The 21,902-nt window shown below is 53.5% G+C and overlaps 1 protein-coding gene across 1 annotated transcript in view; it reads right to left on the bottom strand.

Annotated features, from left to right (window-relative positions):
* Positions 1 to 21,902, bottom strand: part of CASZ1 (castor zinc finger 1) — a 167,558-nt gene that overhangs the window by 90,424 nt on the left and 55,232 nt on the right. Inside the window, exon 3 of the mRNA XM_026862864.1 lies at positions 15,130 to 15,215. Coding sequence (XP_026718665.1) covers positions 15,130 to 15,133 — 4 coding nt within the window. The 5' untranslated portion in view covers positions 15,134 to 15,215. The remainder of the gene's footprint in view (positions 1 to 15,129; positions 15,216 to 21,902) is intronic.

Raw genomic sequence — 21,902 nt, 5'->3', positions numbered from 1 at the left:
GCGCCGGTGGCGGGCGGGCAGCGCTGGGTGCCTGGGCCCGGGGAGGGGCGGTGTCACAACCCCGTGGACGTTAAAGCATCTTGCCCAACGCCCCGCAGGAAGCCGGCCCTGCTCCGCCGCAGGAGCGCTTTGGCCCACAGGAGGGGTGGTTTTTCTTTTGCAGCGAATTTCCTCATTTTTTGTTGCTTTATTTTTCTAAGTAGCAAAGAATGCGAGGGAGGTTCTAAGAGGCGTGTTGGGTAAACACAGATATAAGCCTCTTTCTTTAAAACAAACGAGCAGATTATTTACCTGATTAAATAGGTATTTTGAGCAGGTTGTAGGCTGTTTTTGTGAAGACACCACGTTTGGCTCTGTGGATTTTGGCAGAGCGGGGCTCCTCACCAGGGCTGGGGAGCAGTCCATGAACTCACCAGCTCTTAAATCCTTTTTATAAGCAGAACTTAATGTGCTTTTCAAAGGAGGCCAGCATCATTACCCCACTGCACAGATGGGGAAACTGAGGCACTAGCGAGGGAAGAGACTCACCAAAAGTGGACGGACAGGTTAGTCACAGGGCTGGAAGGAGCCCAGGTCTGTTTGGCTCTGGCACACCAGGACATGCTGCACCCAGAGTGTCCAGAGCCCAGAGACCCAACACTACAAGTCATCATCTAACCCAGCTCTCAGCGGGAGCTGCAGCTGCACACGTGGAAGCGTATGGGCAGCGCAGCGGGCCAGAGGGCAGGGAGAAGGAAGGGAAGAGGGGGAGCCGTTTCTGAAAACCACAAGTATGCTGGCTTCTCCCGGAAAAAAATCTAAACAAAGTCTAGTGAAACGCAGGCACCTGGGGACCCTCCGGGCCAGGAAGCAGGGTGGGGACAGCAGTGTCAGGCGGGAGGCGAGCGTGTCCTGCCCGGGGTGCTGCTGCCCAGGCGGCAGAGCCCAGCCAAGCCGAGCCCCTGCGTGGGATTCACCTTCCCACCTGCTGCAGGCAAGCTGCTGCGTTAAGAGATGGGCAAAACACTATCAGCATCGCCCCCACTTCCCCTCCTGGTTTCTAACCATGCCACGGGCTCCGACCAGCACCATCACTCGGTGCTGCCTTTAAAATCCTGTCTTTCTGCATTTCACTCGGCCCCAGCGCAGACACCAGCCCAGCCAACATCACCCCGCAGTCCTCATCAGAGCCCACCCTGGTCCTTACACCCGAGTCAGACGCCACAGCACCTGCCCGGGAATATCCTACCCCAGGAAACGATGGACAGCGCCAGAAACGTTTGTGCTGGTTCATCTCTGGCTTTGTGGTAGCTGTTTGGACCCAACGCTTTCCTCCAGGTGTGAGGTTGCTGATGGGTCCCGTAAGTTCACTGCACCCCGTGTCACCCAGATTTCTCCATCTGCACTTCTCCTACGAACTCAGTGTTTAAGCAGGAGGAGTTCTGCTCTCCACCACTGCTCCCAGCGGCTCCAGCTGTACCTCCGGGCCCTTACGAGGGGGCACACACACCGTAACACAGATGTGTCACTGCACATACGCTGCCACACAGACCCTCTAAACATACCTGTTCTTCTACATGCACCACGCTGAGCACATTCGCACATCAGTATACAAATGTTCCCCACCCCTCCCATCCCAGCACGCACACGCAACATGCATATGCACTGCGACAAAGAAAATGATACTCTGTGCTTGCTCACATTCAAATACACACATCTCCATACGCCATGACACACATGAACCCACACACACAACCTAAACACACCCGGAGGATCCCCTCCGCAGACTTCCCACTGTCCCTCCCACTCCTCCTTGCAGGAACAACTTGCCAAGGTGTTTTTTCAGGTGAAGTCCACGCCCTGCAGCTGACGCAACGGCAAGGCCTGATTTCCTATCTCAGCGATCTCCAGTCACAGGATCAGGTTTTATTTCCCCATACTCCCTCCTTTGCCTCTTACCCAAGAAAAGTTTGTTCTTTCCTCCCTCAGAGGCTGTGGAGCTTTCTGCTCCTTTGGGGACCCCTGTGCCACCCCCACCCCCACCCCCGTTAGAACAGCATCTCCCCTCCTTCCCCCACCCCTCCAGGGTAAGGATCCTCTCCTGCAAAAACCTGCCTCTGACAGTGCCCTGGCACAAAGCAGCTGCCGGACCCCCCAGTCCCCAGGAGCACTCGAGGGAGGCAGCACCCCTCGTGCTGCTCTGAACTGTGCCACCGTGCCATGGCGAGAGCCACCCCGTCCGCTCCAGCTGTGGCTGCCCTTCTGCGGCAGGTGAAGAGATCTCTCCTTGTCCCTTCCCACCCTCCCAGGGGCATTGGGAGCTCTCAGTAATTAATGTTTGCCAGGTGCTCAGAGATCCTCAGATGAAAAGTGCAATGGGAGGGGGAAGGATGATTAATTTATTATTATTATTACAGTTTAATGCTTTCCCCGCAGACAGTGTGCCAGGGCTGAGCAGGGGGTGAGTCACGCTGATATGTGGGACATCCCCCTTTTTGTGTCTCTTCTACCTTTGTTTTTTATGCTTAGCCCATTTTCTTGGCAGTTTCTCCCTCCTTAGCTGGAGCTGACCCCAGGGCCTGGGGCCGTGCTCTGGATTCATGTGGGCTCAGGGCGCTGGCTCTCAGATTGCAGGTTGGAGATCTGGCAGCGCTGTGCTCCTCCTCCTGCTCCTGCTTGGGGAGTCTATTAGGCAAATGCTCTTGCCCTATTTCTGTAATTTTGTTTGATTTCTGTTTCGTCAAGGGAGGTGCCCGGAGGCCTCGGGGCCTGGGCGGCAGGAGCAGACAATCCGTGCTTTCTTTCCCTTTCCTTCTCTTTCACTCCTTCCTTCTCAATTCAGTTTCAATCCCATTATTGGCACATGGTGCCCAGAAAGAGTTGCCAAAGCGGCTGTGCCGAGTCTCAGTGTGCCGGGTGGGGCTCTGCTGGGATTGCTTCTGCCATTTACTATTTCTTGGCGTAACTCAAACAGTTTGACACCAGCTCCCCACCATGTGGTTGCTGCTCTTCTAGACACTCCACAGCTTCCAGCATCTGCTGGAAGCCAAATGCTGCTCATCTCTTGACCACTGCCCAGAGGGAATGACTGTAGCAGGCGCGGGCCATACGGCAGTGAACGTACACTGCACGTCCTCGCAGTCCACAGGGGCCCAGAGGACTTAGGGGGAAGGAGTGGCAGGGGTTTGAATGCACTAACAATTAGTTACAATTTACTACAGCGATTAAAAGTGCAGCCTGGGGATTTCAGGGCAAGGAGGCAAGGGGATAGTCCTACCCAGGCATCGCATCCAAGAGGGAAGTTACCTGGCACCAAACAGCAGGCGCTCTGCCTGCAAAACCAGCAAATGCCACCCTGAGCCAGCCCAGAGCTGCCCCCATGAAGCCCTGAGCCCCAGCTCAGCACACCAGGCACTGGGATGGCTTCCGGAGGCACCAGGAAACCGCTGCCCAAGGGCAGGTTCCAGGCTGGGCAAGACCCATTCCTGCAGAGCACGGGGCAAGCACAAAACAAAAAGGTGATTTCTGTCTAGAGGAGCTGCAAGCCAGCTTGTGTTCCTGCACAGACATGCTTGGATGCAAACAAAAACGCGAGCACATGCCATGTGCACACACACACGTTCACACATAAGTGTACAAACATGGGAGGCTGCTGCAGCTCACCAGTGTGATGCCCACCTGGGCACCCAGGACAGCGCTGGACTGTCACGGATGTTTTAGCTCTGGACGTATGTGGAAGGCCTGATGCCACGGAGATGACAAGTTGCCCTGGGTAGAGAAGAGCTGCTACCCTACTTACTCCCCAGAGTAATGACTCGCTCCCCCAGCAACTGTGTCCTGAAATGGGTTGGGTCACACCAGCAGACAGGGAAAGGGTTTTGACATACAGCCCAGCAAGCAACAGAGGTGGGACAGGCAGAGAGACAGGCTGGATTTTACAGAACTCTGACATGTGTGAAGTAGGGATGGTCTCCATATAAATTCACAATGGATTTGAGCTGGCTTGGGCAGGAACAAGAGGCAGAAGGGAGGGAAGCAGAGGGAGCCTAGCACGTTATCTGCTCTGCTCTCCCTGCCCCATCACAGGCAGAGGCTGTGTCAGCCCAGCTTCCACGCGGGGTTCAGAGGGATGCTGGGGACTGTCCCCGATGGAGCAGGTGGGACGGACACTCCTTTGTTACAAGGGCCAGCAGGGAATGAGGGGAGACGATGGAGGAGGTAAGAAAAGGGCAGCAAGAGCAGAGAGGACTGCATACAGTGGGGACTGATGATGACCCCTCCTCTGGGATGTGACAGCAGCACCCCCACCCCACAACAGGGAGGGAAGGCAAAGCATCCCCTCGTGCGTGAGGCACAGGGACGAGTGTGTGCCGAGAGATGCCCATGATGCAGCACGCGTGCATCCGCGTGGGCTGGCCCTGCTTGTGCAACGAGGCTGCCTGAGCATCCCTGGTGCTGACACAGGGGATATGCCAACACGCACGCAAGTGGCTCTGAGCAAGCCCGGGTACACGCCGGTGCCTTGTGCACACACGCGCCGGCACAGCACAGCAGGGACATGTGTGCCCGTGCACGAGGATACATGTGCAGTGAAGTGGCACACGGACATCACCGTGAAGAGGCATCAAGGACCCCGGAGGAAGCGTGGCCGCGGCCCCTTGGGAGCCCTGGCAGTGGGCCGGAGGGGGTGCGGGGAGCAGCGGCGGGCGGTAAGTGTGAGGCAGACGCAGCGATTGCATTACTGAAGGAGCCCGGGCTGGCAGTGCCGAGCTATCGTCCCTGTAATCCTGTTAGCCAGCAATCTCCATTCCGAAAGAGCTTCATTTCTTTGTGAATATTTGTAAACTAGATATCTAATGGAAAATTATAGGAAAATTATAGTGAAATTCATGACGAAGAAATCCGATTAGCCCTAATTCAATTATGCCATCTTAGCCCACACAGCACATTTCCCATTTTTTTCCCATAAATACCAATGCCAGGGGTCCGGGTAATCAAATAAAATTGAAAATCATCTTCCCATTAAATTCAATTAGCTGCAATTTCTAAAGCCTATCAGAGATTTTAATTACTAAATTATAAAATTCTCCAATGCTAAATTGAAACTAAAAAAATTGCACATCCTTGTATTTCAGAAGAAAAAAACCTAGCAGAAACCTTGAAAAATACCCTTCTCCTCCCATCAGCACCCACGTGAGCACGGGTCTGGGCAGTCTTCATCAGAGAAATCGTTGTGGAGGGACATGAACCAGGCCTAGGAAAGAAGGTGGCTACCTCTGAGGGAAAGAGCTTGGACATCAGCTGAGATTAAAAACCTAAAAACTGGCCCTAATTACAACTCAGTTGGGTTGAAAGAGGGCAGGGGAGAGCCTAGCAATCTCAGCATCTTTGCTCCCTTTTCCCAGAGGAGCCCCTCAGTTCTAGCTGGTTCACAGAGCCTCCGCGCTGCTCTGCCAGTGACTAGTGACAAGCCACCAGGCTCCTCTAGCCTCCAGTGTAACAGCCGAGACTCTCGAGGAGCTGAAACGAGTTTTGCCTGCAAATGGGCTCCGTGAGGCAGTCCCTCGAGTCTCTGTGTGCCAAACCCAGGGCAGGAGAGCTGGTGATGCCCAGAGGGAAGCAGGAGGGCAGATGCTAGCTTTGTGCTTCTGATAAAGCTTCTTGAATAATAGCCATGCAAGCCCAGTCCTGACACTGAATTAAGGGAAGCTGGAGCCCTCAGCAAACTGATTTAGCTTGAAGCACTACTTCAGTGAACACGTGGGATGTTTCAGAGGAGGGGGACGTGATCACCCTTCCCTGATAGCACAGGGAACTCTCTGAGTTCACAGAGGCACCAGGCAGGCAAGCCCATCCCTGCACTGTTCTTTATTCAACAACCAAACCAAGCAGGCAAATGGGGAACCAACAAAGCCTGTGCCTACAGATGCTCTCTTCCAGCCCTGCTTCTCTGGGGACCAACATGGCACAGCAACGTGTCGAGGGGCAATTAACTGTGTGAACAAACAGCGGGAGGAGAAGTGCAGCTCAGCTCTCCAGTTACAGTACCTGACCCTCTACGAGGCAGCGAGCGAGGATTTTCCGACACCGCTTTTATGCCAGAGAGCACTTTTGCGTGGTACCCTAAAGGGTTTATTCATGCGCTAACATAAACGAAGCCAGTTTCTAACGCATTTCACAGCTTTAACTAGGTGCTCAGGCTGCCCCGAACCAGGCCGATACTCGGTTTAATTTACTGGGCGCCCGAAAGTTGCCAGCAGGGAGTTGCCCGCAAACAGAACAACAACAAAAAAGTTAATGATCTGGGCTTTTTCTTTAATAAATAGGCAAACTGGCTGAGCCGGATTGTTGGCTGGGATTCGTCTCCCCTTTATCACCCTGGAGCTTCTGTGACACATTCTCCAAATCATCAGCATTTTGCAATTTGAGGTCGTTACCAAATACTATTTTTTTGCCAAGGAAGGGAGAAAAATAAATTAATAATTAAGAAGCCCAAGCAGGGAGAGGCTGTGGGTTGGATGGTGCTGCCACCTCCGCGGGGATTGCTCAGGCACCTGGCAGCCCGCCCAGCGCGCACCTCGGTCGCCGGCTCACCCTGGAATGTGGTGCTGGCACCCAAGTGCTACTTGATTTTACTACGAATTAATCAAAGTCTCTTCTGCAAATGTCTAACACTAAATCACCACTGGCCAAGCTTCAAATGCAATTCCCCTCTTCCAGGGATCCGGCGCAAGGAGATTACCAGCTCCAGGTGAAAAGCTGAAGGGGGTTTCCTCTCTGCACATCTCCTGGTACTCCAAGGCATCAGCCTCTCCCAGCTGGAAGGAGAATAGATTTCCTGCAACTCTTCTCCTGCGCACAGCAGGTAACTGCACAGACGTTCAAGATACGCTGGGATAAATCTGTCTGTGCTGCCTGACTAGAGTGTACTTACACCAGAGAGGAATTTGACTTGACTGTGAGCTGCTGCAGACAGCAGAGGACCGTATCTGTAGCGTGCATGTGCCTGCACCCCTATGTTCACACAGTTGTGGATGCATCTACACGCACGAGGGCACGCCGAGATGTGAACCTGTGAGATCCCGCGTGGGGACGCGCACATATGTGCACAGCCTCGTGCCACCCGTGAGTACAGGGCTGTGCAGTCAGGCGTGGCGTGGCTGTCCACAGCCAGAGGTACACAGACTTTCTCTGCGGGCGTTCTTGCCCTGTCAATGTCTGCATGCCTCATTTGTCACCGAACTTGCAATACCGAGCACCCTCCTCGTCCCGGCCGGCCCCCCAGAAGGCGGTGTGCTGCGCCTGACGCTCGGGATGGCCATGGCACACGTCCCCGCTCCGCTCCAGAGACACAGCGCTGCCCTGAGCCGTGGGCGAGTTGTATTCCCCTCTCCACACTTTGCCTGTCTCAGAGCCCTCTCGTATTTTCAGTGCTCACTAGACCGTGAATTCACCTTCATACCAGTTACAGGGTTATTTAGCTTCTCCTGACGCCAATAACCGCCAAACTTTCACTGGCAGCTCAGCTTTCTCCCGGGAGACATGAAAGCTCCTCTCTCACCTGCCCACGGTGCCCCCCCCCCGCACACCCCCCGGGAGCATGTGGGACAGATCCCCAAGCAGGACACAGTGCCTAAGGGATATCACTCACCCGACAGCCACAGCCTCTTAAACCCACCCACATCTACACAGTGAGAAAGAGCAACAGAGCAGAAGAGTTAAAAACTGGATAGAGAGAGTGAAATAGAGAGAGACAGAAAGAGGAAAAGGGTGATAAAGAAAAAAATCGTACAAACAGAGGAGGAAAAAAAACCTCAAGGCAACAGAGAAAGGGTCAGGGAGGTAGGCAGGAAGAGCGCAGGGACATACTGTGGGGTTTTTGCCCCTGTACACCCCACAAAGCAACACCCTCCAGCACTTGACTGTAACATATTCTACAGCTTGCCCTGAAATCTTAGGGATAACTAGACAGCCCCTGTGCAGCAGCTGGAGTAGCTGTGTGTGGGCTGGGACGCTGCTGAGGAGTGATGGGGATGATCTGCCTGGATGGAAAACATGGGGGTCCCCACCGGGGTGCCCAAAGGCTGTGGGAGTGCAGAAAACCCCAAATGAGAGGGTGAAACCTCCGTGCCAGGCCATGCACAAGGAAGGTCAGCAGCCTGTCCCTCTTACTGATCCTCTGTCACAAGGAAACCCTCTCTGCTCTCCTTCGCTGGCCTAGAGCCACCTCTGCCACTCTCTCCCACTGGCTCGGAGCCATCTTTGCCTGTTCCCCCTGCTGCAGGCCTGTAAGGCACCTTTTTGCCAGCTTTCCCCTCCACTGCCACAGCACCCCTCTCAGCACCATGTCTTTGGCCCAAGGCCTTGCTGCTCACCCCAGCCACGTTGGCTTGCTCCCTCGTCTCCTGGGCTTCCCCATTCTGACAACATTTCCCAGCTGAAGCAAGTGCTGCAGCGACATTTCACTCTGAAATCAAGCATGTGCTGACAGCAAGTGGCATCCCCAGGAGCTCCTTCCTGGCCCCCAGGGCTATGCACGGCCAGACACAGCTGAGGGGTGCACAAGCCACTGCACTACTTGTGGTGCCTCTTCCCACCCGCGTCCCCCCCCGGGCTCTGGCCCAAGCCGTGCCTGTGGCAATGCAGCCCTCCCACCCGTGCCACCGTCCCCACAGCCCCTCGGAGCAGCTTGGCCTGCTCTCCCAGGGGACAAAATCCCCCGTCCGTTGGCACAGGGATTTCAGCTCTTTGCTGCTGTAGCAGAGAGCTCAAAGTGAGCACTGCGCTATCTCACCGCAGCTGTGGTTCTGGGATAAAACTCAAACATGACTGCACTGAGTGTTGCACAGGTCTGCACACGTTAGATGGAACAGCACGGATCTGAGACGGAAGTTGGGGGGACAGAGCTGCTCTGGTCCCCGAGAGAGTTGTAGCTGTCCTTACCTAACACCACAGACTGCAATACAGGAGCTGCAAGAGCCCAATGGGGCAAGAACAGGAAGAACTGAAGCAGTAGCTCTGGCACGAGCCCATCACAGCCGAACACTTTCCCCTGTCCTCAAGCTTCCTTGGGACAGCTCCTACCACTGGACTTTCTGCTGGATTTCCGTGACCACCCTGCAAAGGTAGATCTGGGGAAACACGGCAGAGACACCCCCATCGCCTCACCTGCCCCGGGAGCACACCCCAGCCTCCTGCTTTCCCCATATCGCCGTTAAAAAAAAAAAAGCTCTGTGCAAACAATAGATCAATAGAGCCCCCGCCTCTTCGGAAGGAAAACAAACACCCGGATCACCGCAAATTAGAGAATGTTTCGCTTCACTTCATCCAAACAGGCTGACAATTTTTTTGGGTTGTTGCCACGGTGACAGAATAACACAGCGTTCAGCCTGTTGCAGAACAATCAATTAAGTTAATGCCTCGGAGTGCCTGTTTACTCTTCCATTTAGGAGGTGCTGCTCTTGCTCACTCTCTTTCTCTCTTGCTTGTTTTAAATTTCTCATCCTTTGCTTCCTTCTCCTATTTCTTTTCTATTTAACCTAAAATAAAGTCCCTTCCCTCAACTACCTCCTGGCTTGTAAGGAGCCTCCCACTTTTTGGAATGATCACCTGGAATAATCTCTGTCTCCTGTCATTTCTCCTTTCTTCCCGGAAAAACAAGGAGTGGGGATATACTTTTATCTTTCACGATACAGTCCTGTCCCCTCTTCCTGGTGTGCCCAGGAACTTTCAAAGTTTCTAAACATCCCCAGGGCAGAGTAACTTTGCTTTTAACAAGATGATGTAACTCTTGAGCTAAAGACCTATGAAGTGATCAGAAACCCTTCCACTATTGCTATTTTTCACTCTGTGAGCCATAACCATAAATGAAGACTCATCCTAAATGCTGTTTAAAAAGAACTATAAAAGGGCCTCACAAGGGTCTAGGCCTTATCCTACAGTCCACATTGAAGGAAACTTCTAAATATATGCTTAAATGACTTTGGCTTAAGCAAAACTCACCCTGGTGCTCAAAGTGTTTTGCTAAACTGAAGCCTATGTTAGGGTACTTTAACAGGAGCTCCATCACCAGAAGATTATGGCAGATCCATCACTGCAGTTCTTTAAAATAAATAAATGCCAAAGCATCTCTCAGCTCTGGCCCTGACCACCAGCAGCATGCCAGGCCTTTAACAGACTCACATGCTCTTCCCACTGATCTTGTGGGTTTATTTCCTGCCTCACAGTCAGCGTGAGCGGTGACACTTGCCTGTGTAGCTTCACTGCCTGTCTGCAGCTACTTTCCTATCCTTGCCCAGTGAACAGAGATAACAGCTCTGGGTCACCCCACAGCCCTCCTTGCAGATGCTGCAGCACATTACAGGGTATCAAAATCACAGCTCCACCATCATGAGGGAAATAAGGTACCAGAGAGTGAAAGGATTTATCCAAGGCCAAGCCTGGGATATAATTCAGGGCTTTTGTCTCCTGGTCTCTCTGCGCCCCGGTGCTGTCTTCCTCATGAGCACAATACTCCTATGCTTTTATCTTTGAAACCCCAGGAAAAGCATCCACCTCCCTTACATCCTCATACAGTGAAATTAAAGGAAAAGGCAAGACCGACGTGAAAACACGCAACTGTGATACTGTCTTCTCATCCTACCACTGGCAACAAGTGCTTAAATGTAAAGTGTCCATTAATTTAGTATTGAACAGATGGACCAAAACTGTAGGCAAAGCAGACAGGGAAGAGGGGGCTCAGACACAAGTTAAAATTACAGGAATAGGGTCAAATATGACATCTCCCCCCTGCTTCCCGAGCTGGATCTTTTTCAAAGGCCTGTTCTCACAAGCTAACACTGCCACCCTGCTCAGTGGGAGCAGGGTCTGCGCAGGCTGCCAGACAGCCGCGCCGGGCAGGCCCCACCAGCGCGCTCCCTCTCCCCCTCCCCGAGAAGAAGTTGTCAGCAGAACCTGTTGGAGCAGGGGCTCGTTGACTGCTCCCTGTCCATTACAGCCCAGATTATAAGCATATTGCACAGTGCTCTCTGCACGGTGCTGGGGAAATCCAATACGCTGAAAGGTTAATGCAATCAATTAAGGTGACAAGGAAGTGGAGTAAAGCCTTCTGAGTAGATGAAAGGGAAAGAGAGATGGAGACAGAGAAAAGCAAAGAGAAGCAGGGGGGGGAAGGAGCAAAGAAAGACGAGTGGGAGGAGGAAGAGGAGGAAGATGGTATACAGGGCTTATGTTGTGAACCGCAGGGCAGTGGTGTGGCCAAGGGCATTATCTGGCCCCAGCACAGAGTGGTGTGATCCACAGGGGCAAGGCAGGCCATGGATCCCAAGGGCAGCAGGTGGGCCAGGATTTCCCCTCCTTGGCTTCTCCTGCCCTCTCCCATGGAGTGTGGATCCCTGCTCAAACTGCAGTTACCCAGGATGTCCTGCCAGTCTGCTCCCTAATACCATTCACTTGGGGGCCTGGCAAAACTCTCCCTGTGCCTTTGCTGCGCAGCTACCTAGAAGGGGTGGAAGCCACTGCTTGGGTTCAGAGTTGTCATGAAAGGCAACGGATCTCAGCAAGCCATGGGGAAGCATAAGAGCAGGAGAAAGAGGGAACAGGAAGGACAGAGAGAACTTCTGCCTGTTCATACGCTCTGTGCACACAGAAAGGTGAGGGTGAACATGTGGCTTCTCTCCGTACACCTCCTAGCTAGACACGGGTTGTCACCACCGACCACTTGCCTGCACCAATCCCCTGAGGTCATGAAGAATTTTTCTTTTGGTCTGGCTGTGTGGGGGCTCAGCCCTGCCAGTCTTGGGAGCACCTGTAAAAGAGGCGAGATCTCTTCCCTCTTCCAGTCTCCTTACATGTGTGCCAGCCTGGGCTGTCCCACAAGGCCAGAGGACAAACGCTGGCCAAACCACAGCAGCAGCAAGTTCACTTCTGCCTGCAGAGACAGTTTGATGAGGATGCAGTAGCATTCAGCCTGCCAGCACAGCATGGAGACCCCACTGTCATAACGTGCATCCTACTGCTCTGTCCTGCAGGGAACAGGCCTTTCCCAGGGGCATTCAGCTCAGGGGAGAGCCCTGTCCTTCCCCTCTGCCCCCCCTGAGCCACTGCAGGCTGGCTGAGCTCCTGCTCCCTGACCCCCCAAGCAGCGCAGTACTTCATTAACCTGGGCTGACAGGTCAGTGAGTGCAGCCTCTTCCTACCACGGCTCCTGCTCGTGCACAGCTCGGCCTAGGAGAACGTGACACCAGCTCATTAGGACAAATTATTACTCTATAACCCCTGCCGCAATGTCCCTTAATATGCCTATTTAGCAAGAGACAAGTCCTGGTGGGCTCCTCGGCATTAAAACAACCTCACAAATCACCAGAGGCACAAGCACTGTGATCTCCGCTTCCGGGGGCGGAGGACAGGGCAGCTAAACCCTGGCTGGGTGCTGGGGGGGTGCAGAGTCCTGGGCTGTTCTGCTGCAGACAAAATGAAACTTGGTGTTGCTGGGGGGGGAGGTTTTGCAGGCAAGGAGTTGCTGTCTGACTGTGGCTCACTGTGCAGCCAAACACGCACCCAAGTTTCAGTACGAGGTGATGCTCCCTGGTTGAAATCCGCTGCAAAAGTATTCTAGGATGTCCATTCAAACTGCTGGGCCTGCTTCACTCTGCCTCATCCCTGCCTAACTCTGCCCTCCAGCACTACATCAGTGTCATGTTCCACATGAGACCTGCAAGATTCCTCTGTTTCGTTGTGATAATGTGAAGTCAGTGCCTGGCTTCACAAATTTGTCCACAACACTAATTCTACTTGCTAGCTCCTTGCAGGTTAACCAGCAAAGCCAGAGTGCAAGTTTGGAAGCTGATGCTGCTGGCAAGCACCGTGTGCTGCCTCCTCACGTAAGGCTGTGCTGAACTCCGGGGGAGTAAACGCACTGCACATGAAAGCAGTTGGCTTGCACCTTGTGGGGAGAACAGGACTGCAGGCTGTCTGGGGCTAATCCAGAGATTACAGAACCTCCACAATTTAGGGCACAGTGAGTGAGATATCACAGGGGAAGACAGAAAATGCAGGCAAATGCCAGAGGAGGGCTGCTACTGAACAGGAACAGGGAGCATGAGGAAATCAACCTCCAGCCTGACCTGTAGGAGAGGGAAAAGGGAGAAAGAAAACAGTGATTCATGTAACAGAGCACCAAAGAGGGGAGAGAAAGAGAGAAGGGGCAGCAGTGCCATACCAGGCAGGAGACAGTGAGGAAGAAAAGTATCAGAAAGAAAGAGAAAAAAGTGTGAAAAGAGTGTGATGCTGGGCACAGAGGAGGGCAGATTGAGAGCAAACAGAGAAATGAGGGACCTGAGAGAAAAGAGGGAGAGGGAGGGCAGGAGGAAAAGAAGGAGAAAAGAGCAAGAATAGCCACGCAGCGAGGAGCACGCGGGCGAGGCAGAGCGCTGTAACCAGGGTTGTGAAGCATGAAAAGGGAAGAATCTGCCTGTTCCTTTCAGCACTCGGAGCATGGCGCTCGGTGGTGACCTACACTGTGCCCGGCTGTGATCACGTTTTCAGGGCCACTGCCTGCCGATCCCAAACAATGATGGGGAGCCTTTGAAGTCAGAGAAAGAAGCCGCAATGTGAACTGGGGACTTTTTTTTTTTTCTTTTTTTTCCCCCCCATTTTTTTAAGGGCGGGGGAAAGAGGGAGGAAAAGGAAGAGCTGAAGTGGTGGGGGGAAGGTTGGGGGAGAGGTTGCAAGGACAAAACAGAGCGTTGCTCTCAGCGGGGTGCCCCGAAACGAGAGAGACAAAAAGAAAACAAACAGTTTATGAGTAGGGCACATGCTGCCTGTGTCTGCATGCCCCGCGCTGCCGGCCCCCCGTGCTCCCAGGGAGGCTTCTGTTCCCCAGCAATGATGGATGGACGCATAGGGCCATTCAGGCCTGCCATGTTACAGCAGCGGTATTTACATAACACTGGCCTTCCACCGGTCACCTCTGACACTGCCCAGCCCGGCTTGGGGCCCCCTCCCGCCCCAGCCAGCCCGGCCCCCCTGATACCGGTCGGACGCAGCCTATGAGCTCCCTGACGCTGGGGCTCGGGGGTCCCCACTGCTGCAGGGATGCTCTGAGCACAGACACACCGCAGTGAGCGCTCCTGGCACCTCTGAGGTGATCTCTCACAGGGCTGAGCGCTGCCCACCCTCCCCACCACCACTGCCCCTCCTGCCCTGGGCTGGGCTCAGACCTGCCTTGGCGCCTGTGGAGGGAGAGGAGCAATGGGACAGGCGAGACTTGGCGGTGCTGCAGAGGGTCCAGCACAGAGACGTGGGGAAGAGAGTGGGAACTCTTCCGGTGACACACAAGGGAGCCCTGTGGTTCCCCTGGGGCCATGAAGAAGAGACAAGGACAGTGGGAATTGCCTTGGTGTGGCAGGGACTTCTTGGTGGCCACCACCTGAGGTGGCACAGGGACTCTTACCCAGCTCATTTTAAGAGGCTTTTAAGAGAGGCAATCACCTGTCATTTCCCTGGGCTCTAGACCTCTTACTTTTATCAGGCACGGACTAAGTGGTCATCCAGCTCTAGGAGACTGCAAAGTTGGGGGTTTTTTTGCAGTAACACAGACCATGAGGTAAAGGAAAAACCCAGGAAAGTCAGGATTCTGCTGGAGACACAGAGCTGCTTCCATCCTACCAGCACGGTGCTGCAGTCTGAACAGATAAAAATGTGCCAGAGGAGGAGGAGAGCATGCACATCACCATCTTAAATTATGTGAACTGAGCTCAGCAAAACCTCACAGTAGATGGAGACTGCATCCTATTCAGTGAAAGGACCTTATCCATCTCCCACCAGCCCACTCGGACAAAGATAAAGTGTCACCCTCCTCACCGAAGCCCTTACACACTTTTTTATCTGTAAAGATAGAGGCAGCAGAGAAGATATTGAGGAAAACCCACAGTGACAAAACCAGGTGCCCATAACAACTGATGTACAAAGACAAAGACGAGATTAGGACACATATAGGCCATGTCTGCATTAGACCTTCTGTTTTCATCTCTATAACTAACAACGGTCCAACCCCAGAAGTTCTAGTGCAGACACAGCCACAGCGAGCAGGCCATAAAGTGTGAGAGACACGCAGAGGAAAAGAGAACCCAGGAGGGCGTAGTGACATACCCATTGCAGTCTGAAGTCTCTCCTACCTTTCGGAGATTTCAAGGCCTGGTTTCTTGCCTCGTTTTTAGCTCTAAGTTCACTTCATCCTGAGGAAGGAAGAGAAAGAATCCAGTTAATACAAAGGGCACACTTGACCAAGAACCCAGGCACAGACACTCACAAAAGCTGGGTGAGAACCCAGCTGCAAGCGGGGCCAGCTTGGGGTGTTCAGACTTCGCAGGAGAACAAAGTGCTTTCCTGCTCCTGGCTGCACCATGCAGTGCCATGCACACCACGAGACACGCAGCACTCCCACACTCCACTGTGCATGAGACTCCTAACAAGGGCTGGGAATAATTTAGCATAGAGAGAGCAGCTATTACCGGCCTGAATCCTGCTTCCCAGGTACCACAGACAGACCTCGTGTTGGTCTGCACCACACTTTGCCCACACATCCAAGGGTGCCTTCTGCTCCATGCCAAATTTTTCCCTTTCCAATTTCCCCTGCTGACCCCTCTTTCCCAGAGGTTCACCAGCATGCTAATGTTGAGGTGTCTCTTGCACACCCCTGGGGCACAAGTTGATGGGGTACAGGACTGGGTCCCAAGGCACTGAACCCCCTCATCCACTCATCTGTGCGTCTTCCTTCCTGGAGAAGGCAGAGAGCGAGGAGGAAAGAGAAAAGGGACAGGGGAAAAAAAAGTCACAGCAAAACACATGAAAAGTAAATTGAATTATTTAAAACCATATGTTCCAAAAATGTGACAGAGCATAAAAGCCGTGCCGTGAGACTTCCGGAGGGGCTTATCCTGCAGAAGTAGGGTGGGAGGAGAGCTCGTGGGAGGGGGAGGACTGCTCCACAGCCAGCCAGGGACTTCCCTCTCCCAGAGCCGGAAGGCAGCAGGGAGCACAGGGTGGCTTCATGCACAACGGCAAGGGTGCTTGGCCCATTCCTGCAGTCTCTGTTTTGCAACCCTGCCAAAACAGCTATCACAGCTGCCCGAGACATGGCAGTGAAATGACAAACTGGCACGAGGTCACGCACAGCGAGTCCATGGTTGAATCCGAGAGCCCCAGCTGCCCGCGCCAAGCACCGGCTCACAGCATGCCTCCCTCTCCGGGGTGCAGCGGCGGGTGCCACGACTCAGCCCTTGTAGGGACCCTGCTTTAGCCCCTTGGAGTTCAAAAGTGAGATGGATTTGGCTCTGGGGACTCTGAGCTGCCGTTGTGGCTCGCCCCTGTGTTCTGGGGCCCTGGTGCTCTGTGCGTGCGTGCGGCCTCCTCCCGTCACTCACACTCCGCCACTGCCTGCACGCTGCGCCAAAGATAGATGCCTGGTGTTGGCTGGGACCCAGAGTGGGAAGGAGCTGGTGAGATATCCCAGATGGATGGATGGACACGGAGCACAGGGAGCCCCTCGGGTGAGGAAGATGCATAACCAGCCTGGCTCCTTCCCTTTCCACTCAAATCCTGGTGCTACCAAGGCTGTGGGCACGGCTGGAGTAACAGCTCCCGCACTTGACGTCCTTCTCCCACACTGGCACACTCCATTCTTCCGGCTCTCTCTTCTCTTCTCCCACCTTTTCCTTCCCTTTGTTCTCCCTTTCTTCCTTGCTCTTTCCATCATTTTCTCTGCCATTCTGTCACGCTCTTTTTTCCCTCTCTCCCCTTTTGTTCTCTCCCCCTTTCCTGAGCTCTCTGCCTGTAACTCCCTCTGCCTTCCTGGCTTCACTCCCTTGCCCCTGTGCACGGTCAATTCTTGGGCTTGAGTTTTTAATTGTTTTTGTTTTTTTTTTTTACTCCCCTTCTTTCGGCCGCAGCTTATCAATGATGCAAGAGGAATAACGCCAATTTACTTAGAATGTGTAATCCCCAAATCAGATTGGGGGATTGTATGAGGCAATATGACCTTGCATATGTCTCCATTAAAGCCAGCCAGGCCTCCTCTTGTATTCTGTGTTCCCAGTACATATTTAGACAGATAACGCTAATTGTACTTGACATGTCCTCTTAAGGATGGACTCTTCCCTCCCCCAGCTCTGCCTGCTTCCCTGCCTGACAATGCGCCAGAGCAGAGCCCGCTCGCTTGCAGCGTGGCACGGCACGGCACCTGCAGGGCTGCCTGGCCGGGTGGGCGTTTGCCACAGCCCGCACGCCTGGCTCCGCTCGGGAGCGCCGGCCGGCCTCCCCGGAGCTGCACGCCTCCGTGCGGGAAGCAGGGCTGGCCAGCACGGGCAGGACACGGAGCAGGGGCAGCGCTGCTGGGATGTAGTTAATCTGAGATTACACACTGTTGATGTGACAAGCTTGGATTCTTCAGAAAAACAAGCGGTGTGTTGCTGCCTCTGAAGCCAGGGGTGCCACCTCACCCTGGCCCTCTTCCTGCTTATCCCACTACCACCCTCCCTCCTCCTCCCCTCCACCTCATCCCTGCCTCCTTGCCCCCTTCCATGGGGCTTCCCCTTTCACTTGCTCCAGCCCCCTCCTCTGCTTCAGGAAGCCAAGGGCTGACTCCTTCTCCCGAGTCACAGGGAGATGAACTTTTTGGGTACAGGCCCCAACCACAACACAACACCCCTCACCAGAAAGCACAAAGCTCCAAAGCATCCAGACAAAGAGAGGAGACTTGCTCGCCATGACCATTTTCAGAACCTCCCTCCTTTCCAAGGAAGAGCTTCCACCCCACACCTCTCAGCTCCCATATCCAGGCATAAAGCAATTCAGATAAATATTTATAGCTGGCTACTGGCCCATGGATCCCAGCTCCAGCTTTTAGGAAACATCTTGCAGAAATCATAGAATCACAGAATAGTTTGGGTTGGAAGGGACCTTTAAAGGTCATTTACTCCACCCCCCCTGCAATGAGCAGGGGCATCATCGACTAGATCAGGTTGCTCAGAGCCCCATCCAGCCTGACCTTGAATGTTTCCAGAGATGGGGCATCTACCACCTCTCTGGACAACCTGTTCCAGTGTTTCACCACCCTCATTACAAAACATTTCTTCCTTATATCTAGTCTAAATCTACCCTCTTTTAGTTTAAAACCATTACCCCTTGTCCTATTGCAACAGGGCCTGCTAAAAGTTTGTCCCCATCTTTCCTATAAGCCCGCCCTGAAGTCCTGAAAGGCTGCCTCTTCCCTGTCCTGCCCATACATCGCTGCTCCAGAGCAGACAAGCAGGACGCGGGAGGAGGAGGGGAGCTTATTCCAAGGAAACCAATGGATCCAAACTCTTCACCAAAGTGGACTCAGATTTTTTTTTTTCCCCTTGACACAACATCCTAATTCGACTTTTTCAGTATCTTTCCTTCAACAACCTTTTTTCCTTCCTCCCCTTCCTACCCGGCAACTGCGCATTTATTAATTCATGAGGCACTAATTAGTTCTTTGTTTAATTTTGTGTTAAACAGACTGACCGGAATGATAACGACTTGCAGCGTTGCATTACGGTCCCCAACCGCCCCTGTTTTCTGACAACAAGGGAGCGCAGTGAGACTGGCGTGATGAACCCCAATTCCCACTCCAGTTGCACTTCATTAAGTCAAAATGTGACAAGAAGCTTAGAGAGCAACTTTCAGATCGGATCGCACATAACAATTGGGCAGGAAACTTTCCGAGGGGGAAGCGGGAGAGGCACTCGCAGCGAAGGCTGGCACCGCACACAATTCCCTGGTGTGCCTGCCTTAAAGGAGCCGGCTCGGGCTGCCGGCCGAGGCAGGACTGAGGGCACGTGCTGGCAGAGAGGTGTGCCAAGGGAGGAAGAGGAGAGGAAGGGCAGCAAGCCAAGCCAAATGCACGGCAGGACAGGGCAGGAGGCATCACTGCTTTCCTCTCCCCTTGGTTTCATTTGCCATCATGAGTTGCGTTGGCAGCCTGTGGGATGTGCAGCCACAGACCCCAGGTGGGATAATCCCTCAGTGAGTCACGCTGGGAACTCTGAGGGTGTCTTTAGGCACCTTCAGCTCCATGCCTCAGTTTCCCTCCCAAGCTCTATGGAGAAACAGCCAGTAATCCTCAGCTGCTATTCAACTGTCAAGAACCACACAATTATAATGGAGTCCCCTAAACTGCAAAGGCAGAGGTCGAATATTGGCACCCACACCGCTAAAATGAGAAGTGAAGGGACAACTCTGACACCAGGGAGAGGGACGGCTACTCTCACGGGAAGGAGCTGTGCCTTCTTTGAAGTTTGTACAGTGCCTGACGCTCCAATGACACTACCAATTTTTAAAGCTGTCCCCATCAGTCTAGTACCAGCAATAAAATTGGTAAGCTGCAAAGCGAGTGCCCCACACCCAGAGCTCAGCCCTGCGGGTGGGCATAAAGCCACCACAGCACAGCCAGTCCTTGAGCTCTCTGCTAAGAGCTGCAAGTGCCTCACTATCAGGAGCTATGGCCACACGGTCACACGTCTGGCCTGGCCCAAGCCTCATCTGGCAAAAAAAGTCTGAGCATGACTTATTTCTTGGCACTGGCCAACATGGGACTGGCAAACAGACGACACAGCCTGGGTCACAACCAGGCTCAGCTGGACCTGTCCCAGTCTTGCTGGCACATGAGGCTATACGGTGTATGGCCAAACATTGAGCCCCTTCTGGCTCACTGAAGTACAGTGAAATGTAAACAGCCTACAAGGAAGTGAAAAGGGTCTTGAAACACCTCCTGAGAGGGCGTGTGGGAAAAGGAAAAGAGGACTTCCCAAGTGCACAGAACATGGAAGTTTTGCAGCAGTTCAAAATGCATCTTCTGCTATTGCATGGACACCAGCTGTGGGAATAAGCCAAGATCACACAGAAATAAAAACGAGTTGGGAGGTCTCAATGCCTTTTCTAGCAGGTATTTTTCCACACTTCTCCCTCATCCCTCTCCCTCTCTCCCCAGGAAAGGAAGATTCATCCCTAGCCTTGCTCTGCAGAAGCCCAAAGCTCAACTAAGGTCCAAAACACTGGCAAAGCCATGTGAGGGACTCTCTCCCAAGGCTCACATCAGGACTGGGGAGTGACACTCGAGCTGTGTGGGCGTGCACAGCAGTATGTCCTGAACAGGGCAGGAGCAGCGGAGTGAGCACTGCGACCAAAGCCTGAGCCTCGGGGGACGCCTGCACAGCGTCAGTCTCTACGTGCATTATCAGTATTTTCACCTGAGTGAGCTCTAAACGTATGAGTCTTTGGGGAAGGGGCCAGGCTGCACAAAGTATCGCAGCACGGTGTTTGCCAGTACACTCAGAGCTGAACAACACACGGATCTGCTAGCAGACGGGTTTGTGCTGGCTTCCATCTTTCATGAATCTCAACTGCAGCAGGGACCTCTGTGGCTGACAAAAAGGCTGTTCCTCCATGACAGAAATCCCAGGAAGACACCAGATCTCTCTGATTTCAGTTCTGCCTGTGCTCTGGATCCCATAAAATGGCATGCACAGATATTTAACGCTCAGCTGGAGGGTTGGACAAGAAAGGGCAAAAGCACCCATTAACACCTGAAGCAAGGACAACTTGCAGGGGACAAGAAACACCCACTACTGTCACCAGCCTGGCAAGCCTTGGTTTTGCAGAAGGCATGGAATATTGTGGCTGCTCTATAGATATCGTTGGGCCTCATCATCTGCTGAGTAGATGTTTCAGAACAAAAGGCAGACACAAACTCCATCTCTTTCCTCTGCAAGCCCAGCCTGGGCTCTGAGCCACGGACCCTGTCCAGGCGCTGATGCTGAGAGGAATGTAGCTCACACCCTCTCTCAGGAGCGAGGGGACAGGCAGTGGCACAGAAATGTCCCCAGACTGGCCCAAGCCCGGCCTGAGCAGGGGGAGAAGCTGGTGAACCAAGGCGAGGAACCAGCATGACTGACAGGGCAGAGCGAGGGGCAGCTGAAGGACACCCCGAGTTTCCCGGGACAGAGTCCTGCACAGTCACCTCCAGCTATCACCTCCTACTGATCCTGGGCTGTTCAGGGAAAAACGCATGGGCTGAAGGAGAGAGAAACCTGTGTTATCTCCTGTTTCCCCCTTTCTTGGCTGCCATTACAAGGCAATACCAGTAGCGCAATACAGACCAACTACATCCACTGACTGTTAGGGCTACACAGCTGTCAGTGCTCTCAGCAAAGTTTTGTGCTGAAAATGAGGGTAACAAGCATCCCAAAGAGGTCATGGTCTGCCCCTCCTTCCCAAAACAACAGGCTCAAATGTCCTAGACTCCATCCCCAATCCTCTTTAACCAGGAAAACTCTCCTCCCAGGATTACAGGCCCACTGCCCCCCTTCTCTTCCCCTCCATCTGGCTGGGAGCAGCCTGGGACCGAGTGCTCTTCCCAGCCCTGGGAGAACCCTGCCGTTTCTCTCTCATAAAAAAGAAAAATGGGAGCTATAAAAAAGGCAAAGAAAAGAAAAGCAAAGCAAAGGGAAATCACTTCGAAGGAAGAAAAGAGCAAAGCCCCCCTTCCCTTCCCACCCCTTCCCCATTACCTGCCTTTTAGCACTGGGTAGAGCCGCCCGCTTCATTGCTCCCGAGGACTCCACCTTGGCACAGCACTCCCCGGGGAAATCCTGCCCTGCCTCTCACCCTTTCCCCCTCTGCTCAAACCTGTTGAGCAGAGCCCAGTCCCACTCAATAAAGCTGGTGCAAAAGAAGGAGGAAAACCAGTGCTGGGCAGGAGAAAAGGGACAGTGGCCATCCTGGAGGTAGCCCTGTAGCTCAGTGCCCATCGGCCACCTCTGGAGTGCTGGAGCCAGGCACAGGACAGAGGGATGGGAGACAGAAGCTCTGCAGGTCCCAACCCACTGCTGATCCCGGCTTCC

The sequence above is a fragment of the Athene cunicularia genome (assembly GCF_003259725.1).
Source record: "Athene cunicularia isolate RWA chromosome 21 unlocalized genomic scaffold, athCun1 chr21_part1, whole genome shotgun sequence".
Classification (NCBI taxonomy): Eukaryota; Metazoa; Chordata; class Aves; order Strigiformes; family Strigidae; genus Athene; species Athene cunicularia.
This window is presented reverse-complemented; position numbering and strand designations above follow the sequence as displayed.